Below are 22,566 nucleotides of genomic sequence, written 5' to 3' on the forward strand. Positions count from 1 at the left end.
GGCGTGAACGGCGCCTTCGTAACCGCATCGTATCGGGGGACGATTTAGAAAGCTGCTGTCCGATCATGTGCATCCTATCGTTTGTCTAGAGCACCCCACAGGTGACTTAAGCTTTCAGCATCGCAGTGCAGCATTTCATCATTCTTGAACGGGCATAAGGGTGTTTTGTGCCCCAGTCCCATAGGTCGTTTGCTCTCAATTCTGTTGAGCACGTCTGGGATGCCATAGAACGATGTGTGTGCGCGCGCACCATTCTTTCCATCGCGATGTCAGTTGAGATTGTGTGACGCGGTTGAGTGATGAGAAAGCCGTGTGCCTCCACCCCCTCTCACTCCCCCAACGCTTGTGGTGTCTCGTGACGTCCACACCATCGCGTCGCTGTCGTCAGCAGAGCGAAAGCGATTGTTGAATGAATGGTACAAGGTGGGGTCAAGACAAGAATTCAAACCGGCCAATTGTAAGCAGGAGAGGCACCACAGGACATTTTAATTTCAACTGTCCTGAATATGGTTTGATGGCATCCATTACAAAATACAGAATTCCACAGAGCGAAGCACACTGACGTACGATAGAAGAATGCTGTGTGAGGATGCGAGGCACTGCCCTTCGGCACACTTACGACCAAATAACATGTCTTACATTTCCTCGAACACACATGTTTTATGCATCAGACTCCTCAGAAAGATGTGCGCTACAAAATGAACATATTTTTGAAAATTCGATTTTTTTAAAATTTTTGACGTTCTATCTCAAACACTCGCGGAAATGGCGGGGTATTGCACCGGTTCGGAAATACCGTAGATCCGGGGCTGGTGCGCAGAGCAGTCTTGAGTTACAGTGGGTAGTCTCCACGTGACCCGTGTTTACATTTTGTGATTTCGCTGTTTCCTCTTCGTTTACTGCTCTGACTTCAAATGAAAGCAAAACAGGTTTCTGATTTCCACCTTTCTGACAGTCAAGCATTAATTGCCTTGCAGAACAATAACGTTATTTTTGTTGGTTTGCTAAAGGAATTTTCTTTTTAATTACACACACTGTTCGCTGCATTTCAAGTGCACGTTTTCAACTTCTGGCACGTATGTCATTATGCCATAATAAAGAACCAAACATGAGATAACACAGTACTGGTGCTCCAAGAAAATTTACATCCCGAAAACCACATTGAAAAGCTTAATATCAGGTCGTGGCCTACTTAACTGGGAATATGGACACACAAATGTGCACTTTAACTGTGGACATTCAAATGTGCACTTTAAATGTGGACATTTTAGTATGGGTCTCGCAATTCAGAAGCTCTTGGAGTATCCTCTGATGTTTTGTTTCTTCTATGACATAATGTACGATCTTGTAATGTTTTACGCGTACGAACATATGGGCTCCCTGCGACACCGTAGCTACGCAAGCCTGTCATCTGGCGCTCTCTGGCAACTGCGGAAACGAACCTATTTCTAACAGGTCACGGGAAAATATCCCGAATGGTGGTTTGAAAAGCGTTACCATCAAAGTACCATTCTGGCAGTTCAAACGGAGCTATGTGCGATAATGTACGATGAATTTCTTAAATTACAGAGCGTTTGACTCTCATTTAAAAATCAACTCTTTGGTGACGAGCCATTTAGATGAATTTTGAGCCCAGAAGATCAGACATTGATGATTAAAAACTTTACTGGCACATTTGTGTGATATATCATAAATTGTAATATGCGCATAAAAGACCAACATTGTATGTGAAAGCTTAGCTTCCCTTGCAGCGTATTAATCTTACAGACCAATATTATATGTGAAAGCTTTGCGTTTCGTGTAGCAACACTATGTATATTAATTAAAACCATCAACTATTTTTGTTTGTGCGTTCGCGCTACTATTGGCTGACTACATCACGTGTCCTAAGCTCTGAATACCCGCTGTTATCGGCTGGCGAGATCACGTGACATGAGCTATGACTGGCTTACAAAAGCGCATCGCAATCTCGATTTCAATGCTTCGGAAAGTAATATGCGGTGTTTGATGGAATTCGAATTTATACTTTCGTAATACGAAAATATGCAGCGTATATGTTGCTGCATATCAAAGATCTTTCCAAAACGCCTTTTTTTCCCTGTGTTTAGTTTTATAAAGCGCCGGGAAATTCTACTCCCGTGTATAAAACCATAATTATTCGAAGGACTTACACAGTTCAAAATGGCTCTGAGCACTATGGGACTCAACTGCTGTGGTCATAAGTCCCCTAGAACTTAGAACTACTTAAACCTAACTAACCTAAGGACAGCACACAACACCCAGCCATCACGAGGCAGAGAAAATCCCTGACCCCGCCGGGAATCGAACCCGGGAACCCGGGCGTGGGAAGCGAGAACGCTACCGCGACTTACACAGTTCCAAGAGAAAATATACTGTCACTTAACAGGGAAAAAGTATGTTTTCACCCGGGAGAAAGTGTATTTTTAACCGGGAAATCCGGGAATTTTTTTTCTTGTCCACGTATACACCCTGTTGTATATTGAAAGGAAAACAGTAAGAATCACGGACATTACAAAAAGTACCCTGTATCTAGAAACTAATAGTAGAAAGACATGTGTTTCATCACTGTCAGATTGTGAGATAACGTCCTCATGTGTTTGTACACACGTCCATGTGTAGCTTTACTCAGATTTCTTGCTTCAAGAATCACCTCATGTTGCTGTATAGCAATGTTTCAGCCCCACCACAATCATCGTGTTTTAACGATCTTGTAGTAACCAGCGTTGCGCCGTAGACTACTTGATTCAGAAAAAGTGAGTGGAGAGGCAGTTCCATTCTGTTACTTCATATGATATAGGATATGAAGGAAGAGGAAGCATTAAATTGAGTTTGTTTTTGAAACTGTCGTGATTATAACTGCACTTTTCAAATTTCGCACGTGGAATAAATGCATTATGTTTTATTTATAAAAGTACGTTTCTTGCTTGTATAAAATAAATATTGTCGAACAAAGCGAAAGAAATAAGATGAAGATGGTTGTGACGCACGACGGGGACAGATGGTCTGCGCTGCTGAGCGAGACGTCGCGCAGGTGTCGGCACCGTGCTGCTCATCCGCGGTACTTATCTTCCACAGACTGCCACACACCAGGGTAAAAGGTGCGAAGAAACTGTTTCACTATCTGAGCGTTCTGTCTCTGCCTCAGAGTGCACTGGGAGCATTTCTGTACCACCATGATTGGAACCAATCCTGAAACAGTGGCAACATTGTGTGAAATACTGCTGCACATATAATATTGCACGGAGAAAGAGTATAACATTAAAGTGTGACTGCAGTCTTGTTGCTAGGATAGAACATGATGGGTATATTTCGAGCAAGCACTCCATATATTTACCGATATCAATTCTGTTGAAGGTTACCTGAAACGTTCCCTTGGCTTCAAAGCTATTGCCGGAATTAGGAATTCACTTTTGTCTCCTCTTGCTTGACAAGTAATCAATCCGAGAACGACAGAAAAGATTGTGTTGTCCTGTACAGTGCAGTTCGGGATAAAAAAGGAAAAAAAAAGTAACTGATGTAATATCTTGTGTGGTGTCACCGCCAGACACCACACTTGCTAGGTGGTAGCCTTTAAATCGGCGGCGGTCCATTAGTATACGCCGGACCCGCGTGTCGCCACTGTCAGTATTGCAGACCGAGCGCCACCACACGGCGGGTCTAGAGAGGCGTCCTGGCACTCGCACCAGTTGTACAGCCGACTTTGCTAGCGACGCTACACTGACAAATACGCTCTCATTTGCCGAGACGATAGTTAGCATAGCCTTCAGCTACGTCATTTGCTACAACCTAGCAAGGCGCCGTATTCAATTGATATTTATTATGTGAAGCATGTATCATCAAGAGAAATGTTCTACAATTGTGGATTAAAGTTAAGTATTACATCATCTACGTACTTCATTTGCAGTTCTCAAGATATTGTCCTGTTTCAGACCTCACGCCAGTCAGCGTGTAATTAAACGCGTGCATTTCGGCCTCCTCTAGAAACACAGTGTTGGCTCTTCTGCCAACACTACATCTTGGTTGTTGCTGAGTATACGACCCAGTTTTGTTTCTATTTTCATAATACTTAAAGTATTACTCAAATTCTGGAAAATGGTACTATGTCCTTCGCGTTACGCATGTGATTGCAAGCCGTTACTAGTGAAGATTCTGCATATTAATTTCCAGGAGGTAGCAGTTTAAAAGCATTTGAGCAACACCCACTCAACAATGTCCTTACAATGCAATCTGTAGTTGGTCTTAGTATTTCGAAGAACATTGTCGTACGCTCCGTGGTTTTCATACAGAAGCAAGGTCGGTCTCTCTCTCTCTCTCTCTCTCTCACACACACACACACACACACACACACACACACACACACACCCTATTTAACCATCCATATCTGCCTGTATATCTGTTTGTGTTTCTCTCACTCACATTATCGTCTTCTTCAGTGACGTTATCGTTTACACAAACTTTCAAGACTGAATTGATCGCTGCGTCGGAATATGGCAAATCTTGAGTTATTCATCTGTCTTGTAATGCAATGCCTGAAGTAGGTTGAGTTATGTAAACCTGCTCCGGCGCACTCTGCATCCAGTCATATTTAAAGCATTTCATATTGTGGAGATTGCCTGTCACCTCTAATGATTATCTCACTGTGCTTGGCGTGGCCAAGCTGATTGGTTCTGCGGTACTTCTTGTCTATGGTTAGGAGACATTATAGATAGCCCGTTCAATCTTGCGAGGCTAAGAAACAGCTTCACTAAAGAAACGACAAGGTTTCGTGCTTCTCGAGTGTGACCTGTCAGGCGTCCTTGAACTGCGCTGAGGCAACAGGCAGGTGGCTTGTCGGATGCTTCTAAATCTCGCTGCCTACAGTGAGCTGTGGAGGACACTACCAGTGTCGATATGCAACTGAGGATGACCTCTGTCAGCAGAACGTTAAACTTCTTCAGTCGGAGGAAGTTAATTATTATCGTATTTCATCAGAGGAAGTGGGACACTTAAGTACGCGTTTGTTTGCGGTAGCAAGTCCCTTGCCCTAAAAAACTGCTTGCGACAAGAGCAGATTTTGTCCCCTTTCTTTCACATACTTTCGGATCGTAACGAGATTAGTGTTCAGTGAATGTTCCTTAATGGAATCAATACCCCAGTGTCCATTAGAGAAGCGTGAACAAGCAGCCAGCAACAGTATCCAAAATGTGATTTTGATAAGTTATGAAAACAGAAGAAGCGGCAAGTCTCTTGCATTGCAACAAACCTTTTACAGAGCATATGGTTTCGCTACATGCCGCACATTCATGGCAGCAACGTAGCATATGACGTCGGAAGCTCCATGGGACTTCTCGCGGATGATGTTTTTTTATGCAAAGAGGTCGCGATGCTAGAAATGGTGTTGGCCCAACCTTAGCTTTGATGACAGCTTCTACTCTCGCAGGCATACGTTCAGTCACGTGCTGGAAGGTTTCTTGGGGAATGGCAGCCCATTCTTCACGGAGTGCTGCACTGAGGAGAGGTATTGCTGTCGGTCGGTGAGGCCCGGCACAAAGTCGGCGTTCCAAAACATCCCAAAGGTGTCCTATAGGATTCAGGTCAGGACTCTGTGCAGGCCAGTCCATTACAGAGATGTTATTGTCGTGTAACCACTCCGCCACAGGCCATACGTAATGAACAGGTGCTCGATCATGCTGAAAGATGCAATCGCCATCCACGAATTGCTCTTCAACAGTGGGAGGAACGAAGGTGCTTAAAACATCAAGGTAGGCCTGTACTGTGATAGTGCCACGCAAAACAACAAGGGGTGCAAGCCCCCCCTCCATGAAAACCACGACCACACCGTAACACCACCGTCTCCAAATTTTACTGTTGGCACTACACACGGTGGCAGATGATCTTCACTGGACATTCGCCATATCCACACCCTGCCAACGGATCGCCACATTGTGTACCGTGATTCGTCACTCCACACAACGTTTTTCCACTGTTCAATCGTCCAATGTTTACGCTCCTTAACCCGAGGCGTCGTTTGGCATTTACCGGCGTGATGTGTGCCTTATGAGCAGCCGCTCGACCATGAAGTGAAAGTTTTCCAACCTCCCACCTAACTGTCAAAGTACTTGCAGTGGATCCTGATGCAGTTTGGAATTCCCGTGTGATGGTGTGGATAGATGTCTGTCTATTACACATAACGACCCTCTTCAACCGTCGGCGGTCTCTGTCAGTCAAAAGGCGAGGTCGACCAGTACGCTTGTGTGCTGTACGTGCCCCTTCACGTTTCCGCTTCACTATCACATCGGAAACAGTGGACCTGGGGATGTTTAGGAGTCTGAAAATCTCTCGTACAGACGTATGATACTAGTGACGCCCAGTCACCTGACCACGTTCGAAGTCCGTGAGTTCCGCGGAGCGCCCCATTCTGCCCTCTCACGATGTCGCTGATATGGAGTACCAGGCAGTAGATGGCAGCACAGTGTACCTAACATGAAAAACGTATGTTTTTTGCGGGTGTCCGGATACTTTCGATCACGTAGTGTATATACTGTGAAAAGTAATGGTCCTATAACGCTCCCCAGAGGTACGACCGAGGTTATTTTTACGTTTGAAGACTTCACTCCGTTCAGAATAACATGCTGTGTTGTGCTTGCTAGAAAATCTTCTATGCAGTTACACAGTTTGTCTGATATCCCATGGGCTCGTATTTTGTTCATTAGGCGATAGTGCGGAACAGTATCGAATGTCTTCCGGAAGTCAAGGAACGTGGTATCTGCTGGGCGCCTGCATCTAATGCATTCTGTGTCTCGTTGACGAAAAGAGTGAGCTGGGTTTCTTACGATCATTGTTTTTGGAACCCACTTTGCTTCCTACTGAGGAGATTTTCGGCCTATAGAAATTTCATAATACGCGAGCATAAAACATATTCCAAACTTCTACAAAAGTCCGACGTCAGAGATAAAGGCCTATAGTTTTGTGCGTCTGCTCGACAACCCCTCTTGAAAACGGGAATGGCTAACGCTTTTTTCCAGTCGGGATCACTTCGCTCCTCCAGATACCTACTCTACGCTGCTTCTAGATGAGAGGCAAGTTCTTTCGCGTGCTGTATTTAGAATCATATTTGTATCCCGTCAGGCTCAGTGGCCTTTTACTCTGTTGTGCGATTTCAGTTGCTTTTCTGTCCCATGGTCAGCAATTTGGTTATCAGCCATTTTGACGTTCGTGCGACGATTTACGGAAAGTATTACAGTGTGACATTCCTCTATGAAACAGTTTTGGAAAAAAAGGTTAATATTTCGGCCTTTTCTGTGTTATCCTCCGTTTCAATGCCATTATGGTCACAGAATGTCTGGACAGAGCCCTCGATCCATAAAGTGATTTGAAATAAGATCAAAACTTCTTAGGACTTTCTGACAAGTCGATAGACAGAATTGTACTATTTAATTCGTTGAACACTTCGTGCGTGGCTCTCCTTAAGCTGATTCTAGCTTCGTTTAATGTTTGTTTGTCTGTGAGACTTTGGCTACGTTCAAATCTGCAGTGAAGCTGTCTTTGCCTTCGTAGCAGTTTCCTAATGTGGCTGTCGAACTACGGCAGGTCCTTTCCATCCCTAACAACTTTGCTCGGTTCATATGCGTCGTAAGGCGTATTCTACAACACTCTAGAATTTTGCCCATTGATGCTCAACATAATAAGCCCTGGAGATGCAATTTTCGTACTGTCCGTTCAGGTAATCTGAAATTTGTGTCTTGTCGCTCTTGCTAGGAGAAAAATCTTCTTGCCTTCCATTGTATTCTTATTTTCAGCCGTTTTCAACGATGTTGTAACGGCCTTATGATCACTGATTCTCTGTCCTACTCTTGAGTCGGAAAGTGAGAGTCTGTTTGTAACTAGCAGGTCAAAGATCTTCACGAGTCAGTGTTATGATTAACTGTTCAAGGTAATTTTCGATAGGGCACTCAATTTCAAACGATTCTCTGTCCCTACTACCAGTCCTAATCACTTGAGCTCCCAGTCTATAGCGGGCAAGTTAAAATCTAAACCAAAAACTGAAATGTGACAAGGAAATTTGCGTTAAGTACTCTCCAAGTTTCCTGTTAACTGTTCCGCCATTACCTCTTCAGAGGCAGACAGTTCGTAAAAGGATTCAATGACAATGTTCGATGCATCTATAATACCTGTCTTCACTCAAATTATTTCACATTCAGAATCTACTAATCTCATCAGATGTTATCTTTTTATGGCTATAAACACGCCTTCTCCACCAGCGTTCAACCTACCTTTGCGATGTACATTCCAGTTGGGATTCAGTATTTCATTGCTAATGACATCTGATTTCAACCAGCTTCTGTCCCTAGGACTATGTGGGCTTTGTTACCGTTCATAAGCGAGATTAGTTACGAGACATTTCCATAGACGCTCCCGTGCTTAACTAATAATATATTAACATTTTCTTTCTTGGATCTTCGATGACGAATGCTACTCTGGACTGAAGGTATTTCACCGGGCTTGTGGAGGGAATTATGTCTTGAAAAACCAACATGTGTGCGCCACACGCATTCTGTTAGCGTAGGTAGCCGCCCATTGCGTGTAGTGCATGCCTGACCTTTTAAAGGGAACCTCACAATTCTCCACCCTACAGCGGATATCGAAATTTTTCGTCCGATACCGTCGCAAAATCGTCTGAACCTCTGATTTAGACCAACCATTCTGCTCGAAAGCAGAGGACCATTATCCATTCTGGGAGCAAGGCTGCAAAACAATAGCTCCGCTTCCACCTGGCGGGGGAGGAGTCTTCACCGCCTGTAGAAACCGAGAGTAGCCTCTGAACCGAGGCGGTAATGTCGTGTCTACATGAGCCACAGTTGGCAGCCGGATGCACCCAGTGCGCTCAGTCGCTGCCGGCAGTCTCTCCTGCACTCTTCCGAAGAGATCGTCCAGCAGACAAAGAGTGGACACTGGCTTACTTTCCCGATCTACTCTGAGCATTCAGTATACACTTTGTAAGGAAACTGGAACTCTCGAGGAAACTGCAAGTCTCGAGATAGCTTCAGTTGATGGAAACAGTTACCTTGGCGGCAACATTAGATTCTGTCGTGCACTTACACTCAGGTATCGATTTTGCCATATGTCATTGTCACTTTTGGTCGATCCTGTACTGACCTAAAACAAAAATTTCTTACGTATCGCAACTGTCATTAGGGCATATTCAGTGCTGTTCAGGCTGCAATCTTTAATCTACTTCAAATCGTACAAGGAATGTATCCTGCAAGGGCGTCTTTGTGGCGTTACGTTGTAAACCTTATCAAGGATCTACACTGAGCTCACAACGAAAGTATAAACACGTCAGAAACATTATTTCCCTAGTACACAGCTGCGTATTTTCTTGACTTCGCTCAACTTTTGGGCACTAACGTCTCTTCATCACCTGGCAATAATTGCAGAACTCTTTGCAGATACATGATGCATACTCCCTCAAAAGAAAACTGAAGCACCCAGAAGGGGAGGAAGAAACAAAATGAAACTAAAAGTGTTGAAGGGTATGTGATGTTATTTCAGCGATTACGGTATAGAGTCAAATTTACAGTGAGCTTGGGAGTTTGAGCCTATTTATTAATCAGAAGTTGCACCATCTCTGGCCTCTATGTAAGTACCGATTCGGTTGGGAAGGGTGTCATAAAGCCTTTGTGCCCTCTCTTGAGACAAGCTTCCTCACAACTGTTGTAACTGACACTTGATGTCCTCGATATGGGCACTGTGACGGAATTGACACCGAGCGACGTGGCGCAGTGGTTAACACATTGGACTCGCATTCAGGACGACGACGGTTCAATCCCGCGTCCGGCCATCCTGATAGAGGTTTTTCGTGATTTCTCTAAATCGCTCCAGGCAAATGCCGGGATAGCTCCTTTCAAAGGGCGTGGCCGACTTCCTTCCTCATCCTTCCCTAATCCGATGAGACCGATGACCTCGCTGTCTGGTCTCCTCCGCCAAAACAACCCAACGGAATTGACGACGGAGCTGGCCCCACGCGTGTTCTATTGGGGACAAATCTGGAGATCTGTCTGGCCACGGAGTTTCTTGACATCAAACAGGAAGTACATAGAGACACATGTCTTGTATTGACGAGGATTGTCCCATTGAAAAATGTCACCATGATATTGCCGCACGAAACCTTACACTTGCGGACGAAGGAATTCCGTGACGTACCGTTACGCCGTGAGAGTTCCCTCAATCACGGGCAACGATGGCTCCTTACACCATAACGCCGGAAGTAACATCGCAGTGCCCCTCCGAAACATTTGAAGAATAGGACCTCCTCCAAAGGCCGGCGCCATACTCGCCGACGACATTCGTCTAGGGAAGTGCGGAACCACGATTGATCACTGAACACAATGAGGCGCTATTCAACAACAGTCCATGCTTTCCCGTCACGACACCCCTCCAAACGCAGCCGTCTGTATTGTAGTGTTATCGGCAGCATATACAGTGGGCGGTAATTCCATAGTAGATTGTTGCTAGTCTCCGACCAATGGTGCGAGATGAGACACAATGTTGCATGGAGTCCATTATTTTTTCTCGAATGGCAGGCGCATATGTGAAGTTACGATGTCCTTGGTGCACAATATGGCGATACTCCCTTGTGTTCGTCACACGCGGTTGACTGGAGCCTTGACGACGAGTATGCCTGCTCTGACATTCGTATGCAGTCTAGCGTCAGGGCATTGTCGCATCCGAATGCCCAACATATCTCGATAATGCACGATTCGACCAGCCGCGGCATGTATGTGTCCTTCAGTGATCACCTAACACCTGACGCTTTTCACGTCTCTTGTACATCGTACCAGACCTGATTACAACACTAAAAACGAATGGTACTAATGAATCTGATAGCCATTGTATCTGTCATAAAGAACTGCAACTGTTAATAATTTACATACTCGCTGACAAATAATTAACTGCCGGCCGTTGTGACCGAGCGGTGCTAGGCGCTTCAGTCCGGAACCGCGCTGCTGGTACGGTCGCAGGTTCGAATCCTGCCTCGGGCATGGACGTGTGTGATGTCCTTAGGTTAGTTAGGTTTAAGTAGTCCTAAATCTAGGGGACTGATGACCTCGGATGTTAAGTCCCATAGTGCATAGATCCATTTTTTGAAATAATTAACTTGTAAGTACCTGCACTAACTATAATGCTGTATAGTGGCACTGCTTTCAGTATGCTTACGTACACGAGGGTGGACCGTTTTCCTAATGCCTGGAGATGGCTTTAAAATACTTATTTCCTATCAGTTTTTGGTGCGGTCCTGCAAGTGCATTGCATTTCTGGAATAAGCGTGACCATCTGAGCAAATCTTACACTAAAACATTTAATTAGTTCAAAAATGGTTCAAATGGCTCTGAGCACTATGGGACTTAACATCTTAGGTCATCAGTCCCATAGAACTTGGAACTACTTAAACCTAACTAACCTAAGCACATCACACACATCCATGCCCGAGGCAGGATTCGAACCTGCGACAGTAGCAGTCCCGCGGTTCCGGACTGCAGCGCCTAGAACCGCACGGCCACCGCGGCCGGCATTTGCATTTAATTAGTAGTATTACTTAACCGGTTTACACAGGATACGTAGTGTAGGTTGTTCAGTCGTGTCTGACGTTGCTTCAGATAATTCGCAATGATTGTGTAATTGTACACACATTCTGCAGTAACTCATATTTTTATACTTAAGAGAACGGATAAACATTGCAAGAACGAGTACCATTAGTCATTAACCTCTGTTGCGGACAATGTGATTCGCCTGGGAGACGCATTGCAGCTATTGTAGAACTATATATGTGCAGTTGAATATTAATTGGAACATTGTGTAAAATGGATAGGTGGTGACTATTTCTTTTGCAAAGAGCTTGGTCCCTCGTACATCCAGCGTCATCCATCTCAGTTTTAGAGCATGTTCATTTGTTGTTTCACTTAACTCGTGGGCCTGGAGACCTATTTGACATCACATGTCGCTCCAGAACTGTGCCATGATGATCAGATGCTCTTCTTTCCGACATGAGGATGTTATCGTGGGGCGCAAAAGTTGCCTGTCCCCTTTCCGATCACAAACATCCGGGAGAGAAGGGGTAGTGGCGAGGGGTGTCTTTGACTTTGCTGCAAACTATGTATGTGTGTTGAAGGCTGTTCTTCAGCGAGTATGAACCAACATGTTTCACCATCGCTTTCGTGTCTTAGTCCTCACATCTTCAATTCGAAAGGACGCGCTACATTATTAGTTGAAAGGGAAACGGAAATCGTCTAAGTAACCAGATGGGCACTATGACGGGAAATACCGCAAAACTATTCGCACAGTTTGTCATCGAAATGGACATTGAATTTTTTGTTGTGCTCATAACCTACAACATTTCATGTAATCTTACGTTTGCTCGGAAGGTGCATATTAAATTTCGGCAACTTCGCTCTCTCATGTAAAGATACAAAAAGATACTAAGGGCAACAGATATATTTGTCAGACATTCAGACTAGACGACAAAGAACTTCCGCTAATAATTGGAACAGCTTGATGTACATAGCTTGCCACTTCCAACGGGGATAAAGAGACGGTGCAGTTGTTTGCTGTTGATTTAACAACCTAACGGCCAGTTATTGGCAGCCTGTCATTTTTAAAATGAAATCTAAATTTAGGGTAAGTTATATTCAATGGTGCACTGATTTTATTATTTACTATTGTAACGCATCTTTTCCGAGTTGATAGGAATGAATTGTCGAAGGGGTAATTATACCATCCGGACTTCTCTCCAGGGAGTCATTTTACGTGCTTCAGTTGCGATGGATCGTGGCAGCTGGAATAAACTGTACTGTTTTCGTAAAATCTATAATGTTGGATTTTGGAGTGAATTTCTAAGTTCCATATCATTGAACTTTCTTCCATTTGTTTGTTGAGCTCACTGGACATTGTTAGAAGCCGTTTCGAGGTTAAATGAAATTCAGTAGTAAGAACTTGCAATTCTTCGGATCGGTAAAGAGCAGGGAGCAGTTGTATCAATCTGTTGACGGTTGAATACTACTTCGTGTGAAAACGAGATGGATACCCTTGTGAGAAAGGTATTTCAGTAATGCAGTTAAGCAAAGAGCTGATCTGGGCCCGGCCCATTGTCGACAGCAGTGCAATTCTGTAGCGCAGCAGTCTCGCGTCTCTCGGATAGGTCTGGAGCACCCTCACCGTATCGCGGACGTGCGTTTGCACCTTCATCCAGACTCTTACAACATTTATAACTCTGTCTTGTTTCTTTATCACAAATGACAGTAAAGTTTATTTGTTAAAGTTTCAGACTACCCCTACAGGGCATATTACCAGTCTCGTTCACTGATGTCGACGTATATGGGTGGCTTTCAAATAACGTTTGCTATCATGTCTACAGTGCTAAATCGTACTCCTTGTGGAAGGCCTTTAACATTACTAAGGACGCTGTGCAATAAAATTCGGATACAGTCTTGCCTATGTAATATGCTCAGTCGATACAGCTGACCGAGGGCTAATGCATGTTTCTTTTTTTTTTTTTTTTTTAACGAATATTAGACTATAGATTGAGGGGACGCTAGAGATACGCTTGAACGTCTAGGTTTTGAGCCATTCTCGGTTTCCGACAATCATTCAGGCCTTGCGTGCGTGGAAATTGGAATCGCCGCTGCAGCTGCGGACTGGCTCCGTCCAAGGTCAGCAACAAGCAACTCCGCAAACACTTGTCAGATTTTCTAGTTTGAAGCAATGCTCGACTGAACTTACACGCTGCACCACAGCGGTGTAATGCACAATCCCAAGATCTTTTATTTGTTCGTTTCTTTTATTTTTTTATGTAGCCTTTTTGAGTAAGTGTAGACTCTTCGCCTACATTTTCACAAATTTTACAGGTAATTACATATTGATTCTCTCTGCCAGCGAAGTTTCTCATCGTATTTCCAAGTTTGTGGGAGTGCGTGCAGAGGAGCTACAGATTAGTGGGTTCATATGTAATCAGAAGTATGACGTAACGATAAAGTGTGAATATCTTAGTTCTTATTTTGCCGCAGTGCGTAGCGATGTATCCGAATTTAGTCGGTACTAAAATTTCACTGTCATGTTTTTATGACCCAGTACGGCTGCTTATAGGTATGTACGAGCTATCAGATTCAAATAAAATCCAACACGTATTTACGAGAACGCGGTAGGCGACACTTTGAACTCTCGAATAACTGATTGACTGGTTGATTTGCGGTCGTAGCTGTTCTCGTAACTGTCGTTGTTTTTGTTGTGTTCAGTTAACTCATTTTGCCACTGATAGTCTGTACCATATTTTTTGAATTTACCGAGGGAATTGTTCCAGCTAATTAAACGGATGTACAGTTGCACTACTTTTCATCATTTAGTAGACAAAAGAAATTAACTCTCGTCCTGAATTCTACGGTTGGAATTAAGTGCAGATTGTATTAATGTATAAAAATGTTCTGCAGTAATTAAAACACTGGTCTAGTGTTGGGGAGAAAGAATACAGTCCACTTACTTTATTCGAGCAATATACACAGTAAGATTCTTGTGACGGTTTCTTTTCCTATCGTCGCCCGACTGATGTTTGATTCGTCTTTAATGAGCTCAATATCAACAACATTTTGAATACAACATAAAAATTAAGGACTTAATTCATTGCAAACGTAGCAGAGTAACCCCCAGAATTGTATTGGAGATAGTCCCTTATTACGAGTAAATGTGATCGTAAATCATACCCACTAAATAAACTTATAAACTGCCGCTTTTGCGTAAGCTACGCGATTTTTTTAAAAATAACAGCAACCTTCTTTATATTTATGCTGACATAGCTCATAATGCGGCAGAAATATTGAAACAACTCTTCAAGTATTTGCCACTACTTCGTCCAAAGAGATTCAGGCCGTTTTGCAGAAATATGGCTTGAGTATATTTGGTCCCTTTCGGGTAGTGTGTGGTCTTCTGGAAGTTGTGCTATGTGGCATTTGTTATTATTGGGATTTTAGAGCGTTACGTGTATTCACAAACGTTATGTTGCAATGCACCTGCAATGAAACGTGTCGCTTTCCATAAGCATATAGCGAGACCTAATCATATACTGTGTCGCGGAAAATTTAGTAATTCCATATCCTAAATCCGGAATACAGAGTATTACTGACTAATTAATAAACTGAAGGCTGATAAAAGAGCCAAGCAGTGAATCTCGATACCTGTTAGTTAGGCATGTAATGAAGTGTAGCGTTAGCTGTCCCACACCATTGCGAGGTTACGACTGCATTAAAATGTTATCCCTCTGACAGTGGCCTCAAGGAAGCGCACAGCAGAGGAAGATGTGGAATGCTTACTTTTCAGCTTCAGTCCGTCGGCGTCGCAGGGCATTTTGTCGAGAACACACTTTATGTGGCGCTCGACTGCAGCTCGGTCCGACAGATAAGCTGACCAATCGGCGTTGATAAATGCTGTGAGAGACGGGTCCTGATGGCCTGCGGCGGCGGCAGCAACAGCAACAGTGGCGAATGCAGCCAGCGGCAGGAGCGCGCGGCACGCCCACATCCTCACTGCTGTCAGAAGAGCCGCGAATGCGCACTGCCTGGCCTCTTATACCGCCGTTAACGCCAGCCCGCCGCCGAGCGGCGCAATAAGAAGGCGACTTGCCTCCCAACCGGTCCGCTGCGATTTTGCGCTCCTCACTGCCCCCCCCCCCCTCTCCCCCTTTTTCTTACCAGCACAGTTTTTCCTGTATTATCGTGAGATTCTAACACCTGCGTCGCAGAAATATTTCTTTCCGTGGTAGAGCATTGACCTCTGTCCCAGCAATGTTTATCATCAGAAACATCCACGTGTTGAAAAAGAGTCGAGGAAAGCTAGATTTCAAAGCTCCGTCGACATCGATGTAATTTTATAGAATTTATATAACCTCATTTTTGCGACTGACTATACTCAGTAATGAGAACGGTGATAATGTGAGACGTTCCGTGTTGTTGTTCCTTGATTTCCTGTGTTCATGACAATTTTGTTAATTAACTATTCGTCTTTTTCGCAGTTAAATCTCGCAGTTTTCCACTAAAGGCACTTTTGATGGATCATTATTCTCGTTTCATCTTAATATTACAGTAAATAGGTCTTTCTTTGTGACAAGAGCTCAGTAGCGACGGAGATTGTTGGGTTGGAGAATTACAATATTCGCAGACTGTCATAGGCTTTCACTCCTGGAGACACTATGAAGAGGTTTAAGACTTAACTCATGTTGGCTCATGGTCTGCCAGTTATAAAATGTACGCTCCATCTCTTCTTGCTGGAAAAATACTGAATATGAAAATTACATAAACTGTATTGGCTCGAAAATAACCTGCCACCGCAAAAAGCTGCACTCCTAAATTTCGAGGAAGGTGAAAAAACAAAAAAGCATGAAAATAACCCACACACAGACTGAGAGAAGAAAAATTACCAAAAATTTATTTGTACTTACGTGTAAGACGTAGGTATGGACCGTAAACATTTGGATGACGTCATGCTGTAAGTTGATCAGCTTCTCCTCGAAATCTGCTGGCATTCTTTGTGCTAGAGTAGTACTTTGCCGGAAAGCAAGGCCATTTCTCCGCATAAACCGATGACACAAACCAATATTCACACGAAATTCTCATTGTGGGCCGTTAAAGACTTGTGCTATATTCAAGACATTCAGTTGGACAATTTCTCTTGAGATTGGCATCCCATCTTTCCTCTTATCTTGCACTTAGGAAAGAACCTTAACTTCAAGTTCGGCATACTTGCCACATTTCAGTCGCCTGAACGACTTTTGCATTGAAATTCCCTCTGTCCGTTTTTCTTCTGAAGCAACTCAGTGTCGCTCATTAGGTTCGTCGAGTCCATTCGTCCTTCCGGCCTCTCAGTTGGTTGTGGTTTTGGCATAACTTACAAAATGGCATCGTTACTGTGCCGAATTACTTGGCTCGATGGTGGTTTTTGCTCTGAATGGTCGTTAATGTCGTCATAAATCAGGCTCCCTTACCAGCGTCCAACTGAAATTGAATTATAAGCTAACGGACAAAAATGACAGAACTTTATAACGTTAACGCCAATAAAACACCGGTAGAAGTTTGCATTGTTGCATTATAAAGTGCCTTGCCGCCAGGTTCGGCTACAGACGGCTGTTGTATTGTTGGAGATGAGCTTAAATATTGTACAGCAATTGTTTGAATAGATAAGGTAGCGGATATAAAACGCACCCTAATTTTCCGAGTGTGAAATTCGGATAAAAAGTGCGGCATATTTTCTGGTCAATATGATCTATGAAAATACAACTATCCACAACCATGTATTGCTGACCTACACCGAGGTGATGCGCATAGACCGTTTCTCAGACAACAATACTCTCCTCATTGTCTTCAGTGGAGGACATAAGTTTCTATTTTATCATCTCTTACCAAATGATTCGCTCGAAGGCTAGGCTCATGTCTTTTAAAATACACTATGATTTTGAAAAATAGGACAAACTGCGGGAGATGATGACAGATAGTATAAGAAATACATAAATGATATAACGATGTAATACTCTATACAGTGCTTTCCAGTGTAAAACGCGTCGCCATATTACTCAGTGTTTTCAGAAGCAGTCATTGCCTTCCACGGATTTACGCATAAGCCCCTACGTACACTGATCACTCATTTTAAACCAAACTACCATCCAACGTGCATCCGAATGTCTTTATAGACATCATGAAAGCATTTTTCATTGCCTGCGTATCTCGAAGCTTTAAAACAGAACATTTTTCGCATATACTCCTGGGTTGGATACAGGTCTTCATACCGTTTATTTGGAGCTGTATTACCTTACGCGGTTCATCGATTGGGAAGATGATGTCCAGGTTGTACTGTGCGCTGCTTCTCAAAGTACGAAAAATCATCAAAAATTCAATATGTCTTTTCAAACATCGTTGTACTCAACTACCAGGTTTAGGTGAAATTGCTCCTCACAGTATTATATAACTGAAGAACAGAGGCGACACGTTACATTTTTTATATTATTTCGAATTACAAACCTGAAAGTAATTAATTTTACTTACCTCGTTTTGTTGAAAAAGTGTAAATTTTCTTCTCATTGTAGGCACAGTGGTCTAGAGGTAAGTCAGATTCCTAATGGATGCAGAAAGATATTAGGTTTTTCAACTGTAGAACTTCTTCAAATCTGTAATAAAAGTTGCAGGTTTTGCTGTTCACAAATATCACATTTATTGCACGCTTTCAAGTAATTATCCTTCAGGTAAGCTTATTGTAGATACACCGATAATGCAGGGAAAGCCTGTTACGGAACCAGCAATGACTTAGCACGTTGCTACCAGCCTCCAACAACAGCCACCTCACAGAACCAGCAAATAGTACAGATTACGTACGTATCAATGAGATTCTTTTACGTAACTATTGGCCCACCTGTTGATGAGATTTTCTGTGAAAGTTTATAATTCATAATTTTAATCTCGATAACGTCAGGTGAACTTATTGTTCAATAATTACGATTATTTTGAAATAAATAAAATATATATAATAAGCAAAACGATGCTTCTAAAAATTAGTCATTATTATTTATGCCTGAACACGTACTTTGGATATAAGTGCACAAAACCTATCGTTAAAATAATATAAATGCAAGATCACAATTTTAACTCTGTGGAATTGTGTCCTGAATTCATCGCACGTATTGAATACTCCAGTATGTGACAAAAGAAGGGCCATTGACCAGTTCCATTACAAGGTGCACCACAATGTAGTAGCCACATGACTCCATCGAACAACCAAAATCTCTTGTTTCAGCAGGGGAAGCAATATGTGTCGCAAGCGGTGCTTGATGCGTCTCGCCTCGAAGCGAATAGCTTTATTGGAGATTTCTGTAGTCCATTGAAATACTGTCTACAGACTGTTGTTCGGTATGCTTAAAATCAGCTCTAGCATGGAACCACTTTTTGCGGGCAGTTCTTCATTAGAATGTTCTTGTCCAATATTTTCTCAGGGATCGCCTCCCGGAGTACGTTCTCACTGTTCATAATCACCCTATAAGATGTTCAACCATTTCGTCCAGAACAGTTCGCGCTGATATGTGAGGCTGTGTGTATGCTGTCTCTATGAGTTAATGGATTATTCCAGGCAATTCCAAATATTTTCAGTGTTATTAAATCCCGTAAATTGTAAGGTGGAACAGATTGCTCCTGAATGCTATTCATGCAAGGCAGTTTACCACGTAAACATGAGAATTGGTGTTATGAAAGAGGAATTTGGTAAAGCTTCGGTCTTCACTAACACAACAAAACTTCCTTGTCGACCACATTTCCCCAGCCTTTCTGATTCAAGTTACTTATTACTTTAGCAGTGCGATCTGTTTCGTAGTAGTTGACATATACTCAAAATGTCACAGGATTGTTAGCTTGCAACATTACACGCAAACACATCTTGCGGAAGTCTTTGTACGATCAACGAAATTGAGCATCTGATAATCAGACGGAATGTGACTCCAGTGACTGCATAAAACGTTTCCAATCTTCCACGGTTCAATGTTGATGAGGTTCCGTCCGTTGAAACCTAATCGCTTTGGGAGCAGTAGTGAACAAAGCTCTTCCGTGTGCTCTTCTGCCAGAAGTATCCATAAGATGCTGTTCTCTTTGGAGTCTTCGTTCGAATGCTGGTTATGAAGGACCAGCGTTGACGTTCTCAACAATTCCTGTCTTCTACTGAAGCTGTTTCTAGACACAGGCTGAGACTTACACCTCCGACGCCAGTTCGTGATGAGCATCTTTCGGCTACAGATTTTAGTTCTCCTCGGAGATAAGGATGTCTGCCATATCTAGCTGAAACATAGGACAACGTGTGACACTACAACTGCGAAATCGATCACTTCGCTCCCAGAATGGCGTTTGATACGTCCGAATACAATCACCACCTTTTATCACTCCGTTACATCGGCTTTCCTCGTATGTGTCGAACGAGACAGGTATCGTTATGTACCACATACGAGGATACAATGATCAACAGCGGTTGAATGTCCAGTAAACTAGTACGTATTAAATTCCATTAATACTAAAGCGAGAAAAGTTCCCCGTAGAACCAGAAAACGCAAATAAATAATTTTATTCGGGTTTTCATAAGGGATGTGACTAACGAAATAATTTATTTCTGATTCTGATAATGAAATTACAAATTTTTGTTCAAGCTCTTAAATCGTTGTAATAAGGAATTAGTCCAGAGACACGTTAACAGTGAAATTCCGAATAATATAACCCTTAGTCGTGCGTCTATGGGGCCGTATTTTCAGTTGGACAATGACCGTTCCGCCGATATGACTGCAGCCTGTAACAAGCGTTCTTTTTCCTTATCTTTACGAACCCTTCATGGCACTTCAGCAGCAGACGTCAGACTTTTACTGCAGTGAAATAAAATGGTATAGTCAGTTGCATTCAGTGGGTACAAACGTCAGTTTTCTCAGTGTACATAGATTGGACAAAAAGCGTGATTATCTTTCCATAAACATAAATACGTAATTTTTGGACCTTCGTGTGTGAGCTATATGTAACACAGGTAAGGTATTTTATTTTCCCCTTCTGATGTGAAATGGTGAATCACATTTATGACGTCGTTGTATCTTCTTGATCTGCAATTATATCGAACAATACAGTCTTCCAAAGATGGCAAATTGTAGATGACCGCTTATTACTTGCTTCAGTAATCGCAACTGAAAAGGGTCTACAGCTATTATAGGTGCTGTTCGTTCAGCGTGCGCACCTCACGGGGTAACGTCTTCTGCGGGAATAATAATGAATGTCAAACTGAACGTACCGTTACCTGCAGTAAGCAACTATCTTTTACCTCCAGTAAGAAAAGCACCGCACGAAAGGAACGATGAGCTTAATAACAGTTTAGAAAATTAAAGTACATTAGAATCTTTTTTAAGCATGGCTGCAGCAGCAACTGTGCAAATGTGAGGTATGGAATAAAAATAGCCACCAGTTGCAGAAGGTAGTTGTCAAAAGCTCTTGACCTAGATTAAAACTGAAGACACTGCAAAAAGGTGGGAATTTAAGGAGATGGGACCTGGATAAACTAAAAGAACCAGCGGTTGTACAGAGTTTCAGGGAGAGCATAAGGGAACAATTGACAGGAACGGGGGAAAGAAATACAATAGAAGAAGAATGGGTAGCTTTGAGGGATGAAATAGTGAAGGCAGCAGAGGATCAAGTAGGTAAAAAGACGAGGGCTAGTAGAAATACTTGGGTAACAGAAGAAATATTGAATTTAATTGATGAAAGGAGAAAATATAAAAATGCAGTAAATGAAGCAGGGGAAAAAGGAAAACAAACGTCTCAAAAACGAGATCGACTGGAAGTGCAAAATGGCTAAGCAGGGATGGCTAGAGGACAAATGTAAGGATGTAGAGGCTTATCTCACTAGGGGTAAGATAGATACTGCCTACAGGAAAATTAAATAGACCTTTGGAGATAAGAGAACCACTTGTATGAATATCAAGAGCTCAGATGGAAACCCAGTTCTAAGCAAAGAAGGGAAAGCAGAAAGGTGGAAGGAGTATATAGAGGGTCTATACAAGGGCGATGTACTTGAGGACAATATTATGGAAATGGAAGAGGATGTAGATGAAGATGAATTGGGCGATACGATACTGCGTGAAGAGTTTGACAGAGCACTGAAAGACCTGAGTCGAAACATTCCATTAGAACTACTGACAGTCTTGGGAGAGCCAGTCCTGACAAAACTCTACCATCTGGTGAGCAAGATGTATGAAACAGGCGAAATACCCTCAGACTTCAAGAAGAATATAATAATACCAATCCCAAAGAAAGCAGGTGTTGACAGATGTGAAAATTACCGACCAATCAGTTTAATAAGCCACAGCTGCAAAATACTAACACGAATTCTTTACAGACGAATGGAAAAACTAGTAGAAGCCGACCTCGGGGAAGATCAGTTTGGATTCCGTAGAAATACTGGAACACGTGAGGCAATACTGACCTTACGACTTACCTTAGAAGAAAGATTAAGGAAAGGCAAACCTACGTTTCTAGCATTTGTAGACTTAGAGAAAGCTTTTGACAATGTTGATTGGAATACTCTCTTTCAAATTCTAAAGGTGGCAGGGGTAAAATATAGGGAGCGAAAGGCTATTTACAATTTGTACAGAAACCAGATGGCAGTTATAAGAGTCGAGGGACATGAAAGGGAAGCAGTGGTTGGGAAGGGAGTAAGACAGGGTTGTAGCCTCTCCCCGGCGTTATTCAAAAAATGGTTCAAATGGCTCTGAGCACTATGGGACTCAACTGCTGAGGTCATTAGTCCCCTAGAACTTAGAACTAGTTAAACCTAACTAACCTAAGGACATCACAAACATACATGCCCGAGGCAGGATTCGAACCTGCGACCGTAGCGGTCCTGCGATTCCAGACTGCAGCGCCTTTAACCGCACGGCCACTTCGGCCGGCGGTGTTATTCAATCTGTATATTGAGCAAGCAGTAAAGGAAACAAAAGAAAAATTCGGAGTAGGTATTAAAATCCAT

General features: G+C 42.9%; 2 protein-coding genes across 2 annotated transcripts in view; one reads left to right on the forward strand and one right to left on the reverse strand.

Moving 5' to 3' along the window:
• The window catches only part of LOC124610273 (ejaculatory bulb-specific protein 3-like), a 32,289-nt gene extending 16,652 nt beyond the window's left edge, over positions 1–15,637 (reverse strand). The window contains exon 1 of the mRNA XM_047140145.1: positions 15,357–15,637. Within this exon, the coding sequence (XP_046996101.1) occupies positions 15,357–15,564 (208 nt within the window). The 5' untranslated portion in view covers positions 15,565–15,637. The remainder of the gene's footprint in view (positions 1–15,356) is intronic.
• The window catches only part of LOC124593828 (peripheral plasma membrane protein CASK-like), a 703,051-nt gene that overhangs the window by 554,829 nt on the left and 125,656 nt on the right, over positions 1–22,566 (forward strand). The window lies entirely within an intron of this gene.

This window comes from Schistocerca americana, chromosome 1 (assembly GCF_021461395.2).
Source record: "Schistocerca americana isolate TAMUIC-IGC-003095 chromosome 1, iqSchAmer2.1, whole genome shotgun sequence".
In the NCBI taxonomy this organism is placed as follows: domain Eukaryota; kingdom Metazoa; phylum Arthropoda; class Insecta; order Orthoptera; family Acrididae; genus Schistocerca; species Schistocerca americana.